General features: G+C 44.3%; 1 protein-coding gene across 1 annotated transcript in view; it reads right to left on the reverse strand.

Moving 5' to 3' along the window:
- Nucleotides 1-18,158, reverse strand: part of SLC9A9 (solute carrier family 9 member A9) — a 2,762,771-nt gene that overhangs the window by 481,858 nt on the left and 2,262,755 nt on the right. The window contains exon 13 of the mRNA XM_078666429.1: nt 10,751-10,799. Coding sequence (XP_078522555.1) covers nt 10,751-10,799 — 49 coding nt within the window. The remainder of the gene's footprint in view (nt 1-10,750; nt 10,800-18,158) is intronic.

Consider the following 18,158-nt stretch of genomic DNA (forward strand, 5'->3'; position numbering starts at 1 on the left):
AGTGGGAAAGAGTGGGGTCTGCATACTTCTCCAATGCTTGTCAGATAAAAGACACTCGGGGCACTTACCAATCATTGGCTTGACTTGGGTGTCCAAAGCAGGCCACCAATAATGCTGCTTGATCTTCATGCATGATTTGGTGCTGCCCAAATGCACTTCATAAGCTTGGGAAATTATAATGTTGTGTAGCCTGGACGGTGGTGCAAAATGGTCTCTCCTAAGAACAAAATCATCCTTCACAGACAACTCATCGGAGACCTGAGCAAATGTCTTCAGATCACATTCCAAAATCTTTGCTTCAGGCCATCCTTGCACAGTATATTCAATTACCTTGCGCAGAACAACATCCTCATCAGAGGCGCGGATCAAGTCTTGCTCACCCACTACAGACTTGTACTCACAGAGAGCACTAACAAACGCAACACGCTCAACATCATCTATAACAGAGCATTCTTCATCCTCATCAAGTGCCACACATGACAAACAAACAGCACAAAAGTTCTTAACACCTGGAATGTGGCCGATGATAAAGTTGTATTGTTTCAACTTTGAGACTAGTCTGGGGAGCTTAGAGGACATGTTACCACACACACAATTGGTGAAGATCTGTACCAAAGGTTTGTGGTCCATGACCAACTCAAATCATGTGCCCCACATTTACGTCCTAAACTTGTGGACTGCCAAAACACACACCAAGGCTTCATGTTCGGTGGTGCTGAACTGGCACTTGTAAAACTTAAGGGACCTGGAGGCAGAGACAACAGTTTTGTCACCATAACAAACCTTCTGACTAAGCACAACACCCAAGCCATGGGCACTGGCATCCACAGTAATCATTGACGTGCATCCCTCACAAAATGCACAGAGAGCATGCGCCATAACAATTAACTTTTTTTTTTCTTCTTATTTCAAGCAAGCCCTTTGTGAGTTTATTAGCTATTTTTAAAAAAATTTTTTTTTTCCAATTTTCGCATCAGATTTAAAAAGTGCAAAATACATTATACAAAAATATGCAGGCTGTCAATATACCGTAATACCTTTGCGCATTCTGAGAGAAGATATTTCTTTTAAAGTGCAATGTGCTTAGTGCAATATATTGATATTAAAAGAAAAAGCAATACTTTACAAAAATACATATACAAAAAGAGAAAGAAGTTAAAAATCAGTGACTAACATTCAAACACACTCCAGTATTTATCATATTTTCTAAGGGCTCCTGACCTCAATGCATATTTTTTTCCCTTCCCTGAATCCTGGATATTTTCGCCTCCCATGCATTAAGAGTCGGTACTTTATCTGTTTTCCAAAGTTGCAGAATAATTGATTTTGCTACAAGTGATGCTATAAACAGGGACTTATCATGGGGAGTAGAGCTAGGGGAACAACTAAAGACTGAAATTAATTCATTAAATGTAATTGTGGAATCAATTACATTTCTGAGATATTTTCCAATATCATTCCAGAATTCCTGTATTTTGGTGCATTCCCATATTATGTGTTTCCAAGTACTCTTTTCTTCACAGCGAAAGCACTTATCCTCCACTTGAGGATATATATTGTGGAGAAACGAGGGTGTTCTATAGATTAACCATTTACTGAAGAATTGCATTCGCTTAAAATTAGCACCTCGGAAGATGGACTTATTACATTTATTAACTTTGCCCCAGGTTGATTTATCAATCTTAATAACTTCTCTCTTTCTCCACCTGTCCCTCGCCTTATTATATAAAATGACTGAGTTATCTTAATTAAAAAATGTTATCCAAGTGCTAATCTTCCTCTGCGTAGCTCTGTTCAATACTTCAGTTATATTTATTTTTATAAAATAAGTTACCTATATCTAACTCTCTTAGTGCGTCATGGAGGCTAATAAAGGACCATTTCGGGATTGTATTTGAATGCTGAATCTCTCTTTCAATTTCCTCCCAGGTCTTCCACCTGTTCTCCAGGATAAAATCCTCAATTTTTTCAAAACCGTTATCCTTCCAGAGTCTCAAAATATTTTTATCCAAAGTACCCATCACTCCTATATTTAGATTCATTAAACTAGTTGAACTATTCGTACTAAAAATGTCAAACTGTTTCAGGAGCTGGGTTTTTTGCTTGAATAACCACTGTATAGACTTATAACGTACCTTTTTTGGATATTTAGTGATTCTTACTGGGTCATTAATTTTGAGTTCAATCAACATCTTTCTCTTAAAAAAATGATCTGCTTCGTGATCATCTGTATAAAAAAACCTAAAACCATGATGTGCAAAAGTAGCATAGTAGTAATCTCTAATATTTGGGAGAGATAGTCCTCCCTGTGTAATTGGAAAGTTCAAAGTGCTAAGTGGTAATCTCGGAGTCTTATTTGCCCATAGAAAAAAAGAAAACATGGCGTCCACTTTCTTAAAAAATGAAATCTGAATTGCACAAGGAGCTGCACTAAAAAGGAAGTTAAAAAGTGGTAGGATGGACATGCGAATTAGGGCAGCACGACCCATTATTGATAAAGGGAGTTGGTTCCAGTGATCTAATTGTGAGCCAACTCTTTTTAATAAAGGTATATAATTTAGTGGGTAAAGATCTTCTAGATTTTCTGATATATAAATACCCAAATATCTCTTAGGGTGAGCATTATATATTTGCCTGAATTCTATTAATAAAGTGTCTACCGTGCAATTACATAAGATGATTTCCGTTTTATTCGTATTTATCTTATAGCCTCCCAATTTTTGGAAGTCGGAGAAGATTTATAAAATTTCCAATTGACTGGTAGGCTTTGGGTTTAGAAATAGGACAATGTCATCGGCATAAAGTTTTATATTCGTCATTCCGACTACTGGTGCTATGCAGGCCATTTTCCCCCTGATTGCGATCGCCAAAGGTTCAATAAATAAGGCAAATGAAATTGGAGATAGGGTGCAGCCTTGCCGCGTGCCTCTGTTTATTTTGCATGTCCCTACGTTTACATTATTAATAATAATCTGTGCCCTTGAGTTCTCATATAGTTGTTTTAAGAGAGAGATAAATTAAATCGGGAAATCAAATCTGTGCAAAATCGCAAAAAGACAGTCCCATGAGACAAGGTCGAAAGCCTTTTTGGCGTCTAAAAACCAAGTCTGTGCTTCTACTTTATTAACGTTAAAGTACTGTGTTACTGCTTAAAACCATGGCTACATATTGTTTTGATAAAATTGTGACTAATAGGCTCGAGGAAGGAGCCACATGTTTTCTAAGTGATGAATTGTTTTGTTATACACTTTACCCTTCAGTCACTTCCCTATCCGCACTTGAATCACAATCACCCCACCTTTTCTTCCCCTTTCGTTCCCATCTAGGGGCACTTTCGTATGCAATAATATGTCAATATTGACACTAACAGATCGATGCCCAGTGTGAATTAAACACTGTGAGCAACAAATACTCTTTGTCCTAGTTTTGAATTTGAATTTTTATTTTAATTTGTGTGAATTTTGTGCATTGTAGTATTGTTTTCTGGGACCACTGTTCCTATGTCTTGCACTTGAAAAGAGCATTGCGTTCAAGCATTATGTTTGGTTTGTCAGAGAAGTGCTTGCATAATCTAGCAATATCTTCCAGGTATGTATTCCATTGGCCATCCCCAGATGGCGCAGAAAAGAGTGGCAAACTTTCAAAACGTTTCGTGCTGACCAAGGCTACCAAACAACAAAGCAAAATTGCATGCAGGGTTGATAGCTGGTGGTTTCAATGGATGACAAGATGGTTCTTAAATATTCTGAAGCAATGTTCCCATTTCTTTGCAGGTTTGCCAGGTTGACTTAAGAAATGTGGAGGTTGAGTGAGTGTTTGTTGAGGAGTCACCGTGACAGAGTTATGACCAGCGTTAGAAGAACAGCCCAACATCAAAACAATGCAAACGGTGGCAAAAACGTCAAAACATACGTATTAATAAATACTGTAAACACCAAAGCCTCAGGCAAAGTAGCTCGTGCCACTTGCTAAAATGTGTTTCTCAGCATGTGAGCAGCAAGGAACCCAGCAAAGTTTACAACAATAGGTGTGCCTGTCACCGAACGTGCAAGCAAACTGAGGCAAAGAATCACAATTTGTTTAACGAATGGTGTGTCTGTCACAGGGTGTGCAGGCAAACTGAGTAAAGTACTTGCAGAAACAATCTCCCCAGAAGAATTTTCAACACAGGTGTGCCTGTCACCGAGCACGCAGGCAAAGTACCACCACATTTTTGATAAGTGGTGTGCCTGCCACCGAGCATGCCGGCAAACTGAACAAAATACCTGATCACCCCAAGTAAAGATGGCTGCAGTCAGCCTGGTGTGTGATCATGCCCCGGTTACTTACCGGTAATCTTCATTACTCCGAGTATAGTCTTCCTCGCCACATGACTTACATAGTGAGCTTCAGCTCCACACCAGAACCCTCCAAAGCAAAAAGTCTGCCTCCCATGCCTCCCATCCCTTCCCAAGATGGCCGACCCATTACCACCTGACCTCTATAAGAGGCAGGCCTGCCCAACCCATCAGCCTGAAACAACCAAGCACAAACATGAAGCAGATAGCCAGACAGGGAGGGAGGGATGGGAACTCATGTGGCGAGGAAGACTATACTCGGAGTAATGAAGATTACCGGTAAGTAACCGGGGCATTACCTCCTCTTTAGTCTTCCTCGCTACATGACTTACATAGTGAGCACATACCAAAGCCAAGCGGCTTCATGGAAAACTCACAAGAAACCAACAGACCAGATGGGGATGACCACAAAAGAGGGCAAACCCAACAGACCAGTACGAGCGGAAGGACCACCCAGGAGAGAGGCAACCACGAGCAGGAGAACCAGCCCGGGACCGAAAGACACCGGGAAGGCCGAAAAAAACCCGGACCCCAGAGACACCAAGCGCCGCCAGGAAAACCGCCCCAACCGAAGGAAGGCAGAGACAGGCATGGGACCAGACTGCACGGATCCAAAAGGCAACAGCAACCAGGGCCGAAGCAGAAAGGCGCAGGCCTGAACAACACACCAGGGCAGCCCAACCGGCAGATCAAAAAGAGTGGGGAGCAAAAAGTCCAAAGAGAGGAACCGAATGAACAGGGGGCAACCCCACCACAGTGACCCAACAAAAAGAAATCACTGAGCAGAAAGAGAGACTCAGTCCGCCAAACACAGCAACACCGCAAGGGCGACCATAACCCGCGAGAGAGCCGAACCAGAAGAACGGGGCAGCGGCACCAGACGTAATCCAACAGCCAGGCAAGAGCCGGAAGAACGGAAAAGGGTCCGAACAGAAACAGAAGGGGGATGAACCACAGTCACAAAAAGGACCCCCGGAAGGGACCGCGACGCCAAGGAGAGAACCCAGATAGGCACCAGGGAAAACGAACCCAGGAAGGCGCCGGAAACGACACCGAAGAGACCCGGAGGAAAACCAAACCGGGAAAAGGTGAAAAGCGGAAAACCCACAGGCCCGCCCACGTCCAGAAGTGGTGCGGAGACTCGAGACTGCCCCGCACAGGGACCAAGCAAACCAGCCAAGAATCACAAGAAGGGAGCGACCCGCCGAAGAGAGCACCCAGGCGGCCAAACAGACAGACAGCCCCCAACCAGGCACAGCCCAGGGAGACCAGAAGAACCGACAGGAACAGGAGCGTGGCAGCAACACACCAAAGGCGCGAAGAACAGAAGGGCAGGGCGAAGACGAGTCCGAGCCACGACAAGATTCCCCGAGAGCCACCAGAGCCAACAGGACCCGGGACCCCAAAACCAGGAGAAAAAGAAAAACGAGGACACAATCCACACCGGAAGCGCAGGGCCCCGCCAAGATACCCCACAGCATTGCCAGAAACAAAAACCAGCAAGGGAAGAGAAAGCAGGGGCAGGACACAAAACTCGCGCCCCAAGAGGCAAAACAAGGACCAAAGAGCAACAGGGTCCAAGGCAACCACCGCCGAAGCCGACGGAGACGTACCCAGGGGGGCACCACAAACAGGGCAAAAAATCCAGGCCAGGCCAAACAAGCCCAGAATCCTAGGAGGAAAAAGGGACCCCAGGAAGTGGAAAGCCGGGAGCCCGGACGTGAAGGCCAAAGAGCCAAAACAGGTGACCCAAAGGAAGCAGACAGGACCAGACGGACCCAGGAGACCCCCCGAACCAGGCACCAAAGAGGCCCGACCCATAAACACCGAAGGAGAGCCGATGAGAACATAAGCAAACAGGGCCAGAATGTCCGGAACCAAAAACGACCCAGGCAAGGACAGCACCAATGTGCCAAAAGCCAACAGGGGCGAACCCCGCACACACCCGGGAGTACGAGGCAACCAACAAGCCCCAGCAAGGCAGGGGGAAAAACATATACCCCAGAGAAGCCAAGGAATGGCAAACAGAAGCCAGACGGGAAAAACGCCCACAGGGAAACCCATCGACCCAGCACAGACCGGGAACCCATACATGCCAGTAGGAAGGCAACACCAACACACGGGAAAGAGGAAACCAGCCCTCCCAGGAGACAGAGCGGAAAGGGTCGGGGGCAAAAAGAACCAAGGAAGGGCCAGACCAAAACACGACCCGGGGAAGGCCCCACCAAGGCAGCATGACACAGAAGGTCCAGCGCGACTGTCAAAAGCCACCCGGCAACAAAAAAAAAAGGGAAGAACGCACACCCCACCAGAGGGGGACGCCGAATCCCCGGCCCGACCAAGCAGGGCAACCAAAGAGCCACAGTCCCAAGGACAGGAGCAGGGGAGTCCCAGAACCGACCACTGGAGCAGGCAGGCAGAGGGCAGGAGCCAAGGAACTGCGCCACACAGGATGAGAGGGGAGGCGACAGAAGGACCACAACAAACTCAGACCCCAGGAGGTGAGAAGCATGGGACAGCACAAAACCAACTGTACAGGGGTGCAGGAGTCGCCCGACTAGACAGCGAGCCAGCCAGGAGCAGAAGAGCCAGAAAAAACACACTAGGAGTACCACCGAAGTAGCCCAGAGACGGGCGGACAGGTGCCAACCGCAGCCAGCACCAGACACGTGCCAGCCCACAGCCCCTGAAACCCCCCACCAGGGAACCAAACAGGACAGCACAACGGCGGGAACAGGAGACCCGGAGGCCCAAAAGCCCAAAGGGGAGGAAGGAGCCAGGGACAATACAGCAACAAGAAGCCAAGGCCCCGCAACCCAACGCCACATGCGCCAACACGCAAACAGCAGAGCAGAAACAACCCCAGAAAACACGAGCCAAAAAAAATGGCCAGACGTGTAAGCGTAAAGCGCACGTGCACCACTACGGGCACAGAACAACAGACGAAAGATGCGACTCCACACAAAGGCACTCACCCTACCAACCTAAGACGGAAGAAGGGCAGAGTGGACACGCTGGGAGTAAAACCCATGGCCCGTGGAGGCCTCTGTCATCAGAGGCCCAAGGCACCCCACTGAGCCACAGTACCATGGTAGCGTACAACACCAGGCATACCCAGGCAGTCTCCATCCAGGCACCAATCAGGCCCAACCACATAAAGCACACAAAAACACCCCAGCAACGGGGCAACATTGCCGCTGAAATAACAGACGTAAAATGTAAACCAATTTAATGGAACAAAAGTGTACTGACCTCAACGGAAGAAAGGCCGAGTGGACCCGCCGGGATTGGACCCATGACCATGAGGCCGAAAGCAGGCACCAGAAGTAGATGCATCAGTCCACTGAGCCGCCAGACTCGTACCAAGAGCAGACGAGATAAGGGGCTTCCAGGGTGGCATGGCCACAGGCACCAAACAGGGAAACATCAGACAGAAGGGTGACAAGAACCCAAGACTCCAAGAGAGCGAGCCCAACGCAGCGCCGCAGGCCATTCCGGCAATTCAGACGACATAGCAGTCGAAGAATCGACCCTAGAAGGAAGACAGGCACATGCAACATGACAATACAGTGCGCAAGAAATGTCAAACAAAACACCGAAATAGCACACAAGCGACCACACCCGACGCCGAATCCACGCTCAGGCAACGGCTGCAATCATCAGGTGACTCAATAACCCGTGAATGGAGGAAAAACACCCAGAATTACATAAATAGCGCGAAGTCAACCCCAAACGGGCATTAGAGCGCCGTACAATTAATCCAACAAATGGGCCCCAGATAGAGGACGTGTCAGAGATTAAACAGATAAGAACAGAGACTACAATTGACCGCCCCTGAATATGACGGGGCAAGAAACTGAGCTCAGCCGCCCCCTGGAAACGGAGCCGGGGGCAGCCAACACCCGCCGTGCGGAAACCCCAGGCCGCTTAAGGTAAGCCCGTGAGAGCGGGAACACTATTGCGTCAGGGTAGCAGAGCCGCCGGCGGAGTATTAGTATACATGCCGCCGAAGCGTAGGGGAGAGGGGAACTCGCATTTCAAAAAAGGTTTTGGTGTCAGAAGTGGGATCTGATGCAGAAACCCGGTAACGGAGGACCGTGAGACTTTCAAACTAACGCTCCCCCAACTGGACCAACATAGGACGACCCACAACATGTACATAAAAAACATACAGATATCCCCGCCATCAAGGCGTGTACAACAAGCGCCCGTCGACCCTCCAAATACCAAAAGAATTGGCGGGAGAAGACCGAAACACAAACTGCACTTGGCAAAACCAATGTGCCAGCCCTTGGGATACATTACAGGCGTGCCTTAAACCTGTGGGACGAAAGACAGAGTAGGTGGTGTCAGAAGTGGGATCTGAACCCACGCCTTGAGCGAAGGGACGGGCGTGAGACAGAGCAATAACTCTGACACTGTGCGAGGCGAGGGCAAAAAAAGGGGCGCATAAACAGGAGCCCCAGATCCTGCCCGCCCCCCCTATTGACCCATGGCCCGCTAAAGCAGGGCCTAACCAGGCCCCAAAAAAAAGGATCGGGGGAAGGAAGGGGGGAGGTCCAAACAGCCCCAGAGTCCGCTAGCGCAGGACCACCAACCAAGGACCCATGCTCCAGCTACAGCAGGAGCCACTTATCTGAAGACGCATCTGGAGAGAAATGACGCGCAGAACTAAAAAAACAGGCTGATGGGTTGGGCCGGCCCGCCTCTTATAGAGGTCAGGTGGTAATGGGTCGGCCATCTTGGGAAGGGATGGGAGGCATGGGAGGCTGACTTTTTGCTTTGGAGGGTTCTGGTGTGGAGCTGAAGCTCACTATGTAAGTCATGTGGCGAGGAAGACTAACGAGGAGGTAATGGGTGGTTGTAGGAACCAGGCACGCACGTTGTTAATGAGTGCATGCAAGCACGAGTGCTGTGCGTGGTGTGGCCTGTGTGGCCAAACAGAGCACAAGGGGAGTCATCAATCGCCTGAAGAAATGAGTGACAAGTAGTTGCCGAGATAAAATGAAGACTAATTACGCCGATGTCTTCAAAGGTAGGGTTATTTCAATACATCAAGCCCATGACATGGCACGTCCTGCCAGCACGGATCCCAACAGCTCTCTGGTTGCTGTAACGGGATCCCAACAGACATTCTGAACCATGCACGTGGAAACATCAGTCAAAACAAAACAATATATTATTATCACACAAACGAGCTGAGCGTGCCCGCTGAACTCATGCAGAGTAGTAAAAATTCAAGAATGTAATCTATTACAGCCTGCCTCTCTGTGCGATAGCTATCAGGGGTTTTAGTTCAGATTAATTTCGTGACTTTGAGGGTTCAACCTGACAAGGGTTGTGATTATTCCTTGAGTTGGGGAGTCACCTACTCCAAATATTAATCTAATTTCTTAAAGTGACCTTACACTGCTTAAATTCAGGCAACAAATTTTTCTTTTCTCTTGTGCTAAAAGACAATAATTATTTCTTGCCCTCTCTTCCTCATGTGGTGCTCCCCCTTCACAACCCTGCCACCCTCATGCTCTTTGTATTGCTCTCTCACGGTGATTTACTCCGTCCTCGACAGTATACGAACCAGGAAGCACTCCTGCTCCCGACTCCCCTGACCATTGGTCTGAGCACTGTGGTTCAGTGCTCTGAGCGGGGCTAGGAGGCTTGGCATGTTCTCCACTAGGTTGTACAACGCAGCCTGGTAGATAACATGCCAAGTGTGCTTGACGGCTTGGCCGGCCCAAGAGGGCCAGCCAAACTGTCATGCCCACTTATGAGAGTGTCACCACTCCTTCCCTTGCTCTGCGGGAAGTGCAGCCACGCCCTCACCAGTTTGAAATAGCCAATATTGAAAAATACAATGATAATAACATTGTTTTTATCATTGTATTTTTCTTGTGGGGCAAAGCTCCTCCGCCTTAGTGGAGGAGCCACCACTGACATACACATGAGCAATAATGCATGAACTTTTTTCGACTATACTGTTCAGCATTGACAATAAGCATTTTTTTTCACTTTTTGCCAATGGTGAACTGCTTTGTCAAAAAATATTGGCAAATCTATGTCTGCGTTGGTAAAGTCAAAAGGTGATACTAATTGGCTATGGAATTCTCGTTCATCTTTGTAAGCCATTGAAGTAAAAATAAATGCAGTTTGAAGCAGAACGTGTTTACGTTTTTCCTGCAGTAGGTCAGTCCCACTCAGCAAACCATGAAATGTACCAGCCTTTTATCAACATTTGACAAAGTCAGCATTTTTTAAACATTAACGTATTACGAAATGGATCTCTAATCCTACAGTCAGACTCTGGCCTAAGATAAAGAACGCCCATGAATTTTGCTTCCTCATCCAATTCTGAAAGAATAAGTCAAAATTTGAAAATAAAAAGGCGTTCTACATGAATTTACATTATAACTTGCCTGATGTTCAGTTGCTCCTTTAATATCCTCATCCGGGTCAACACCCACTCTGGAAAAGAAAACAGGAAGGATAATTTGTCTGTTAGTCATACATCATGTTCATACAAAAGTTGCAGACTAGTTTCAATTTAATCCGCTGAGTGTATTAAAACAAATCGAGTGTGGTGTCCACAAATGTGGAAGGAACCCACTTTGGCATTACAGAAGTGGCCGCACATTTACATTTATGGTGCTGTTGAAGTACCCTAGCTTTTAAAAGGTGGATGTACTCTGAACAAGAATGCCCCCCTCGTTTTGAAGTGTTTGAGTCCTTAGATACAAATTGATTTATTTACTAACCAGGAACTCAGTGTTTTGTACAAAGAGTATCTGCCCAGCTTAGCTCTAGGGTCTATAAGTAGCATGTTTGAACCATCTATTACTGACGATAAAGTCAATCCCACTACTAAAGAGCTGGTTTAACAGTGATATCACACCCAATCTTGGAGATCCTTGGCAAGGGCTGCTAGATAGAGACCACAATCAGTTATCAATGCCCTGTACCACCCAGTCAGCTATAATAGAAGGTGTCTCAATCATAAAAGTTACGCAGCCTGTAATGCACCCTGATTCCAATCTTGCTTCACTGAAATTACCAATGTATATCGAGGATAACCTAGGAGAGGAAGCCCATTGTAAACTCGCTTCCTGAAATATAGCAGGCCTATCCCAAAAACGAACTAATCCAATTTGGTGTGATTTTATTCAGAGTCAGGATATTCCTTGCCTCCAAGAGACATGGGCTAGAGATCCCCTACATATTAACAGATATAGAACCATACACACCGAAGCAAGTGATTGTAAAGGTGGTAGATTAAAGGGAGGCCTCTGCACATACATCGCAAACACTCTGAATTTTAGTAAAATTGAACCAAGGCTAGATAATGCTTTCTTCCAAATGATTAACATTAAGATTGATAGCAAGTGAACGATAATTTTGATTAATCTGTATAATAATATTGCCACACTTGAAGTAGAAGCCGTCTTTAATGAGTTAAATATTGAAGTTCCATCTCTATGGCATAAAAGTGTCTCTGATACTAGGATCATTTTTGGAGGAGATTTTAATTGTGGTTTATCTCCTATTGATGACTCAAATGTGTGTGGATTCGATGTAGAGGAAGGGCTAAGTTACACGCATTTCACTCACTCAATAGTTGGGAGCGGTTAAATGAGCTGTTTTGTACACTGGACTTAGGATTTGTAAATGAAATGTGCTTGGAATCAGCACCTATGGGTTATACTTTTAGCGGGCAGGGCTTATATTCCACAATTGATTTCTTATTGCTGTCAAATCGTTATGCCTCTCAAATTAGCTCATTTCACATTGGAGATATATCTCTGAGTGACCATTTCCCACTTTGTGTAACACTGAAAGGTTGTTTAAAAAGTACAAAAAGGGCTAATATTGCTCCACAGCCTTTGGAGTCACTTGTAATGGATAGAACGAATGGTTATGCACTGAAATGGGCTATGGTTGACCCCGATCACGTTCTAAAAACTGTGGCGACTAAGTGCAAAGGCGAATTTGATATTTGTACAAGCGATCTAGCTGGCTCAAGTAGCATTATAGAGGCCTTTGAGTCAAAATCTAGAACTGTGAGGGAGGCCCTCTTTTTTCACAAGTCCAGGAAAGCAAAACAAGCGGGCTGGTTTGACTCACAATGCTCGAAAGCACACACAAATGTAAAAAAGATTCTCCACACTATCCCGCGAGATCAGGAGGCCATTAGGGTTGCATGGAGAACGTACAATCTAGCAATTAAGGGGAGAAGAGATGGCCTGAAAAGGGAAGCCTGGGAATCCCTTCATTCGTCTGCTTTAAGTAGGGATAGCAGTGCTTTCTGGAAGGCGGTAAAAGCACCTTTCTTGAAACCAGAAGGGGGCCCCTCCATTGAGATTGCCATCTCAGAGCAACAGTGGATCGAGCATTTTACAGAGGTCTTTAGGGGGATAGACTGGTTTGAATACGACATTGTATTAATTAATAAATCTTATAATACTGACCTTAAATTCACCCTAGATGAGGTGGCGACGGCAATCTCCAACACCTGTGGGGGAAAAGCGCCCGGACCAGATGGGGTCCCCAGTGACCTTTTTAAATCAGACTTATCCTTTTGAGGCCCAATCGTTACGCAAGTAGCGAATGCTAGCTGCTACGCTCCATTCCCAGCAACTTGGACCGAGTCAATTATAGTCCCTATCTTCAAAAAAGGAAACCGCGAAGACCCTAGATGTTACAGGCCCATTTCATTACTCGACTCAATGACAAAAATCTTAGGTCGTGAAATTTTAGTAAGACTAAAAGCCTGGGCCTCTGATAATAGGATTCTTTCCGATCTGCAGTATGGTTTTCGCGAAGGAGTGGGCACCATTGAGCAGTCTCTTAATCTTGCCTTATTGGTGGGAAAATATGTTAGTGTGAAAAATGTTAACTTGTTTTAGCCTTTGTAGATTTGACAGCTGCTTTTGATTCGGTACGACATATTAAACTGAGGGAGATTTTAGAAAAGATAGGCGTGGGCCTCCAAAATATTCACTTTTTAAGGCCGTTTTACTGTAAAGCTCAAACTAGAGTCCAATCCCAATACATAGGGGAGTCCATCAAGGGTGTGTCCTAGCACCATTCCTTTTTAATTTATGCATAAATGATCTAGAGGACGCATTAATTAAGCAAAACATTGACTTCCCTAAGAATAACGGTCGTCCAATCCCTGCCCTTTTATATGCCGACAATGCGGTCTTAATGCCCAGAACCCAAGTCGGTTTACAGAGAGTTCTGAATGGTTTTAATGATTTTATGTGGGACTTAGGACTAACAGTGAACACGTCTACGACTTATGTTATGAGATGTGGCATGGGGAGGAAAAAATATAGTGAAATGTTTATTGCGGATCAAAAGCTTGAAACAAAAAAATCCTTCTCTTATCTGGGTGTCATGTTCCACCAAGAAGACACATGGGCACAGGCAACAAGATCTAAAATGCTTAGTTTCATTAACACTATGTCCGCACTCAACCAGTTTTTGAAAAGATTAGGGAAACGACCACCACTGGAACTTATACAAATCTATCGGGCAAAATGTACTTCTACCGCAATCTATGGGTCCAGGGTTAGTGGTATTGCAAATCCTAATTCTTTGCAAGTAGTGGAAAATACATTTTTAAGATATTTATTGTCTGTACCCAGAACAACATCTGACTACATTTGTCATGCCGAATTGGGATTAACGTATCTGACTGACATCATTAAACTCGAACCAGTCTTACTGTGGCATTGTGTATGGACTAAAGAAGAACCCACATTAAATAGGGATATTTTAAAGGCCATTTTAAAATTGGAAAAAGTTTTAAAGATTCCATGGATTTATTATGTTTTTAATTTTATGCAGAATCCTTGCAATCAGCAAGCAGGAAGGAATTAAAAAAGGAAGGTATAGCGTTGCTTGAAATGACAAGGCTGACGACTGAAATACTCAATCCCTCTGTCTTGGATAACCAAATGATTTTAAGCGTCTGTAAAATACAGCCCTATTTAGCCATAGTCCCAGCAGGTTATGACAGGTTCTTACTAACAAGATTTCGACTCTGTACATAACACAGACTCACCAGCTTTCCTAATATGAATAATTGGAGTCGTACTCTGATAGCCTGTCCTTGTGATGATTGCTCATGTCAATCCATCATACATGTTCTCTTTTTTTGTGTTTTTTACTGCGCAATAAGGAAAGTGTGGATCCGACCAATGTTAAAAATGATGGGATTTAGGACTTGTCGTCCTGCGTATATTGCACTGCAAACCCTTGATAATGTGGACATGATCTGGAAAGTTGGGATATTTTTTAAAAGGGCGGTCGCTTACAGGAAGAGCTTAGTGTTTCAATTATCTTTTGGATTTTAATTCTGCTATTCCTGAATATATATATGTCTTTTAACTTTCATGTATGACTGACATCAAGGAGTTATGTTACTTTTATATTGTCATTTTTGATTACACTGATGTATGTACTGCTTTTATGATTGCACAATTTTACAATCAAATAAAGCGTGCTCTTTGTGAAAGAATGCCATCTCTCACAAAGAAGTTAGCCAATAACTGAAGTGAGCTGAACTCCTGCTCGTGCATTATACTGCAGTGAACAGACAAGATATGTGAGTGACAACAGCAGACTGGAAAAAGAAGTCACCCAATGGAAGAAGAGGGCTGACTAAACTTATATGTAAGTATAATACATATATATATCTTTAGTAACATTGAAAAGTCTTGGCTAACACAAAGAGATGGCAAGGTCTCGTTTGAGGGGAGAGGGTGCAATCAATCTGGATTTGCTCCCCTACCTATAGCGTTTTATGTTGAGCCGATTGATGATATCCATCTATTATCCGAAAATGCAAAAGGTTGTCTTTTTTTAATGAATTTATGCTATTATTGAAAAATTCTTTTAATCACAACACCTACTTTTTCAAACAAGAACCATGGATTTTGCCCTGATAAAGACTCAGGATAATGGATTTTCATAAAAGCCCTCGAGCCCATAGGTGTCAATTCACTGAAACCTCAGAGGCAGTATAGGTCCCATTATGTGACCTTTGATGCTGACAACATTGCTTGACCTCTGGTCCAGATGGTATTAACGGAAGTGACATCATGCACGTTAAGTACAATCTGTATTAAGTGCACATTTATTACAATACAAGAATTTCCAGTTCAAATCAAATCTAATCAACTTTATTCGGTTTTCGTATTGAAAGCCATGAAAGTACAGATATTGACACACAAAAAAAAAAAGAAGCAGTTTGTAAAACGTTAAGTTCATAATATGTTAAAATTATTCATTCTTTAAAAGTAGGACAGAACATTTACTTAAGTCCATTTTTATGGCATCTCTATAATTTTCATAAGTTCATACGATGCCTCAGGCACACCTTTAAGTAATGTGCCACAGATTTTGACACTAAGCTGTTTTCCAAGAACTGCAGCGCCAGGTATGCAGGGCGGCACCTTCGGAAGTTCATTCGTTTTAAAATTGGTAAAATCCACCTTTTACGAAGTGGCGTATAAAATTTACAAAAGAAAACTACATGAAGTGTGGACTGAGGGGAAGTAAGGTCACAGGGGCATGGTGTCGTATTACGTGTCCAAACATTCTGGAAAGGGAATAAAACCATGATATGAAAAAGATTGAACCTGAAACGGGTGAGAAGAAGTTTTTCGAATTGCGTCAAGTCATGCTGCAGATACGGTTGGATTGATGGAGCCTGTTGTATCATTAGACAGTGTTGAACTGATGGCTTTCTTATTTCAGCCATTATTCGTAGTTGGGTTAGATGAGACAGACATAGCTTTTTTAGATCCTTTTTTGATATGTCTGTTACTGATTGTGGTTCCTCAAAAAACCTCAAAAGACCAATGTCTGTGAGAAAGGATTTTACATAGCATAACCATTTTATCTTCTTCATACACTCTAGTTTCACACAGTCCTTGATAATTTCTCTTGTGAGCTGGCATTCGTCCGTGGCCCATATTCTGCGCCACAGCATTATGGGTTGGATCTTAATAATGTCTGAAATATGTTCCACTCCGAGTTCTAAATGGCAGCCAAAGGTAGTTGTGCTTTTTGGGACTGCTAAAAGAAATTTTAAAAATGTATTTTCAACTTTCTGTATTTGTTCGACATTTGTGATTCCCCAAACTCCTGCTCCAAAGATCGCTGTGCTAATGCATTTTGCATTGTAGATCTTGATCATCTCGGCCAGTGGTCTTTTTCCTAGACGAAGAGAGAATGCTTTTAAAGCACCGACTGTTTTTATTAATGATAACATGCGTGAGTTAATTGCTTCTTTCCATTTAAACTCTTCGTCTATAGTAATGCCGAGGTATGAGTACATTTTAGTTCTTTCGAGGGGCAGTTTGTCTACAAAAATTGTCTTCAGTTTTTTCCCCTTTGTGCCAGCGTGCATCACGTAAGTTTTTTTAATGTTGACTTTTAAATTTAGGCTTGACATAAAGGTGCAGTAATTATTTAGTGCCTGTTGTAGCTGGATAGGGGTGCGCGCGAGAATCACCGCGTCATCGGCGTATAGTAGTGCCGGGATTGGTCGCCAATCGACTTCTGGGTAATCTGTTACGCCCTGCAGCATTGCGGCTTCCAGTCCATTAGTGTAGAGCGTAAATAAGAAGGGGGCCAGCACACATCCTTGCCTGACCCCCTTCTGTATTTGGAAGCTGTCTGTCGATTGGCCTTCAACCCCATAGCGTACTTTTCCCGTGGCGCCGGAATATAACTCACGTAGAAAGTCTACAATTGCTGGCTCGATCCCCATTTGCAGCATTATAAACCAGAGTTTTGAATGTTCCACACAGTCGAACGCTGCCGTTAGGTCAGCGTAGACCATGTGTAAGCTTGTTTTTTTTGCTGTTGTGTATTTTCCAGCCAGCAATGTTAGATTCAACACTTGATCTACGGTGCCCAGGCCAGCCCTAAACCCGTATTGAAGATCTGAAAGAATCCCATGTTCTTTTGACCACTCCTGGAGACGATCAAGAAGTATTCTCCCTGCCATCTTACCTACAGAGTCCAGGAGGGAAATGGGGCGATAGCAAGATGGACTGTCCCTGTTACCTTTCTTGAAGATGGGAACCAGTATGGATGTTGACCAGGAGTTAGGGAGGTTGGTTTCTTTGGCTGCATTCAAAACTCTGGTTAGAAGAGGGGACCAGAGATCAGGAAGGAATTTGTATAAGTCCATTGGAACGGAGTCTGGACCTGGAGCTTTACCGTTTTTTGCTATCTTTATTGCTTTCATTACTTCATTTATGGTAAACTCTATTTTTATCGGGTATGTCACCAACGGAAGGGGAGGCATAGGAGCCAGGCCTGCAGGTTTGACCTCTCTGAAAACCCCGAAAAATGTTGCACCCACTCCTCCGCATTTATTGCGACATCTAATGAAGGACCCTCATTATTTCCAGTTAGAAATGGGGATTTGACTATTTTCCAGAAGGCAGCACTATTTTTTTGAGAGCTGCTGTTTATCAATTGAGTCCAGAGATTACCCTGTATCTCTTTTTTCCTTTGTTTTAGTGCTTGCGTATAAGATTTCCTAAGTTGCGCTATCTCTTCTTTTTGCCGACCTTTCTTTGCTAAGGCTTTCTTTAAGTCAGAGTAAGCCTTTGTGCATTGAGTATTAAACCAACCTTTTCTTCGTGTATTATGTTTCTTTCTGTATTTAGTTAGTTCATTACCTATGGTTTCCACTATTGCGCTATAGTTGGTCAAAATTTCAGATGCCGTTGTGATGGGGTTTAGGCAGTTATCGATGTGAGTCCGGCATTTTTTAATTATCCTTCCGCTGATTGATTCTTGGTC

The sequence above is a fragment of the Lissotriton helveticus genome, chromosome 11 (assembly GCF_964261635.1).
Source record: "Lissotriton helveticus chromosome 11, aLisHel1.1, whole genome shotgun sequence".
NCBI lineage: Eukaryota > Metazoa > Chordata > Amphibia > Caudata > Salamandridae > Lissotriton > Lissotriton helveticus.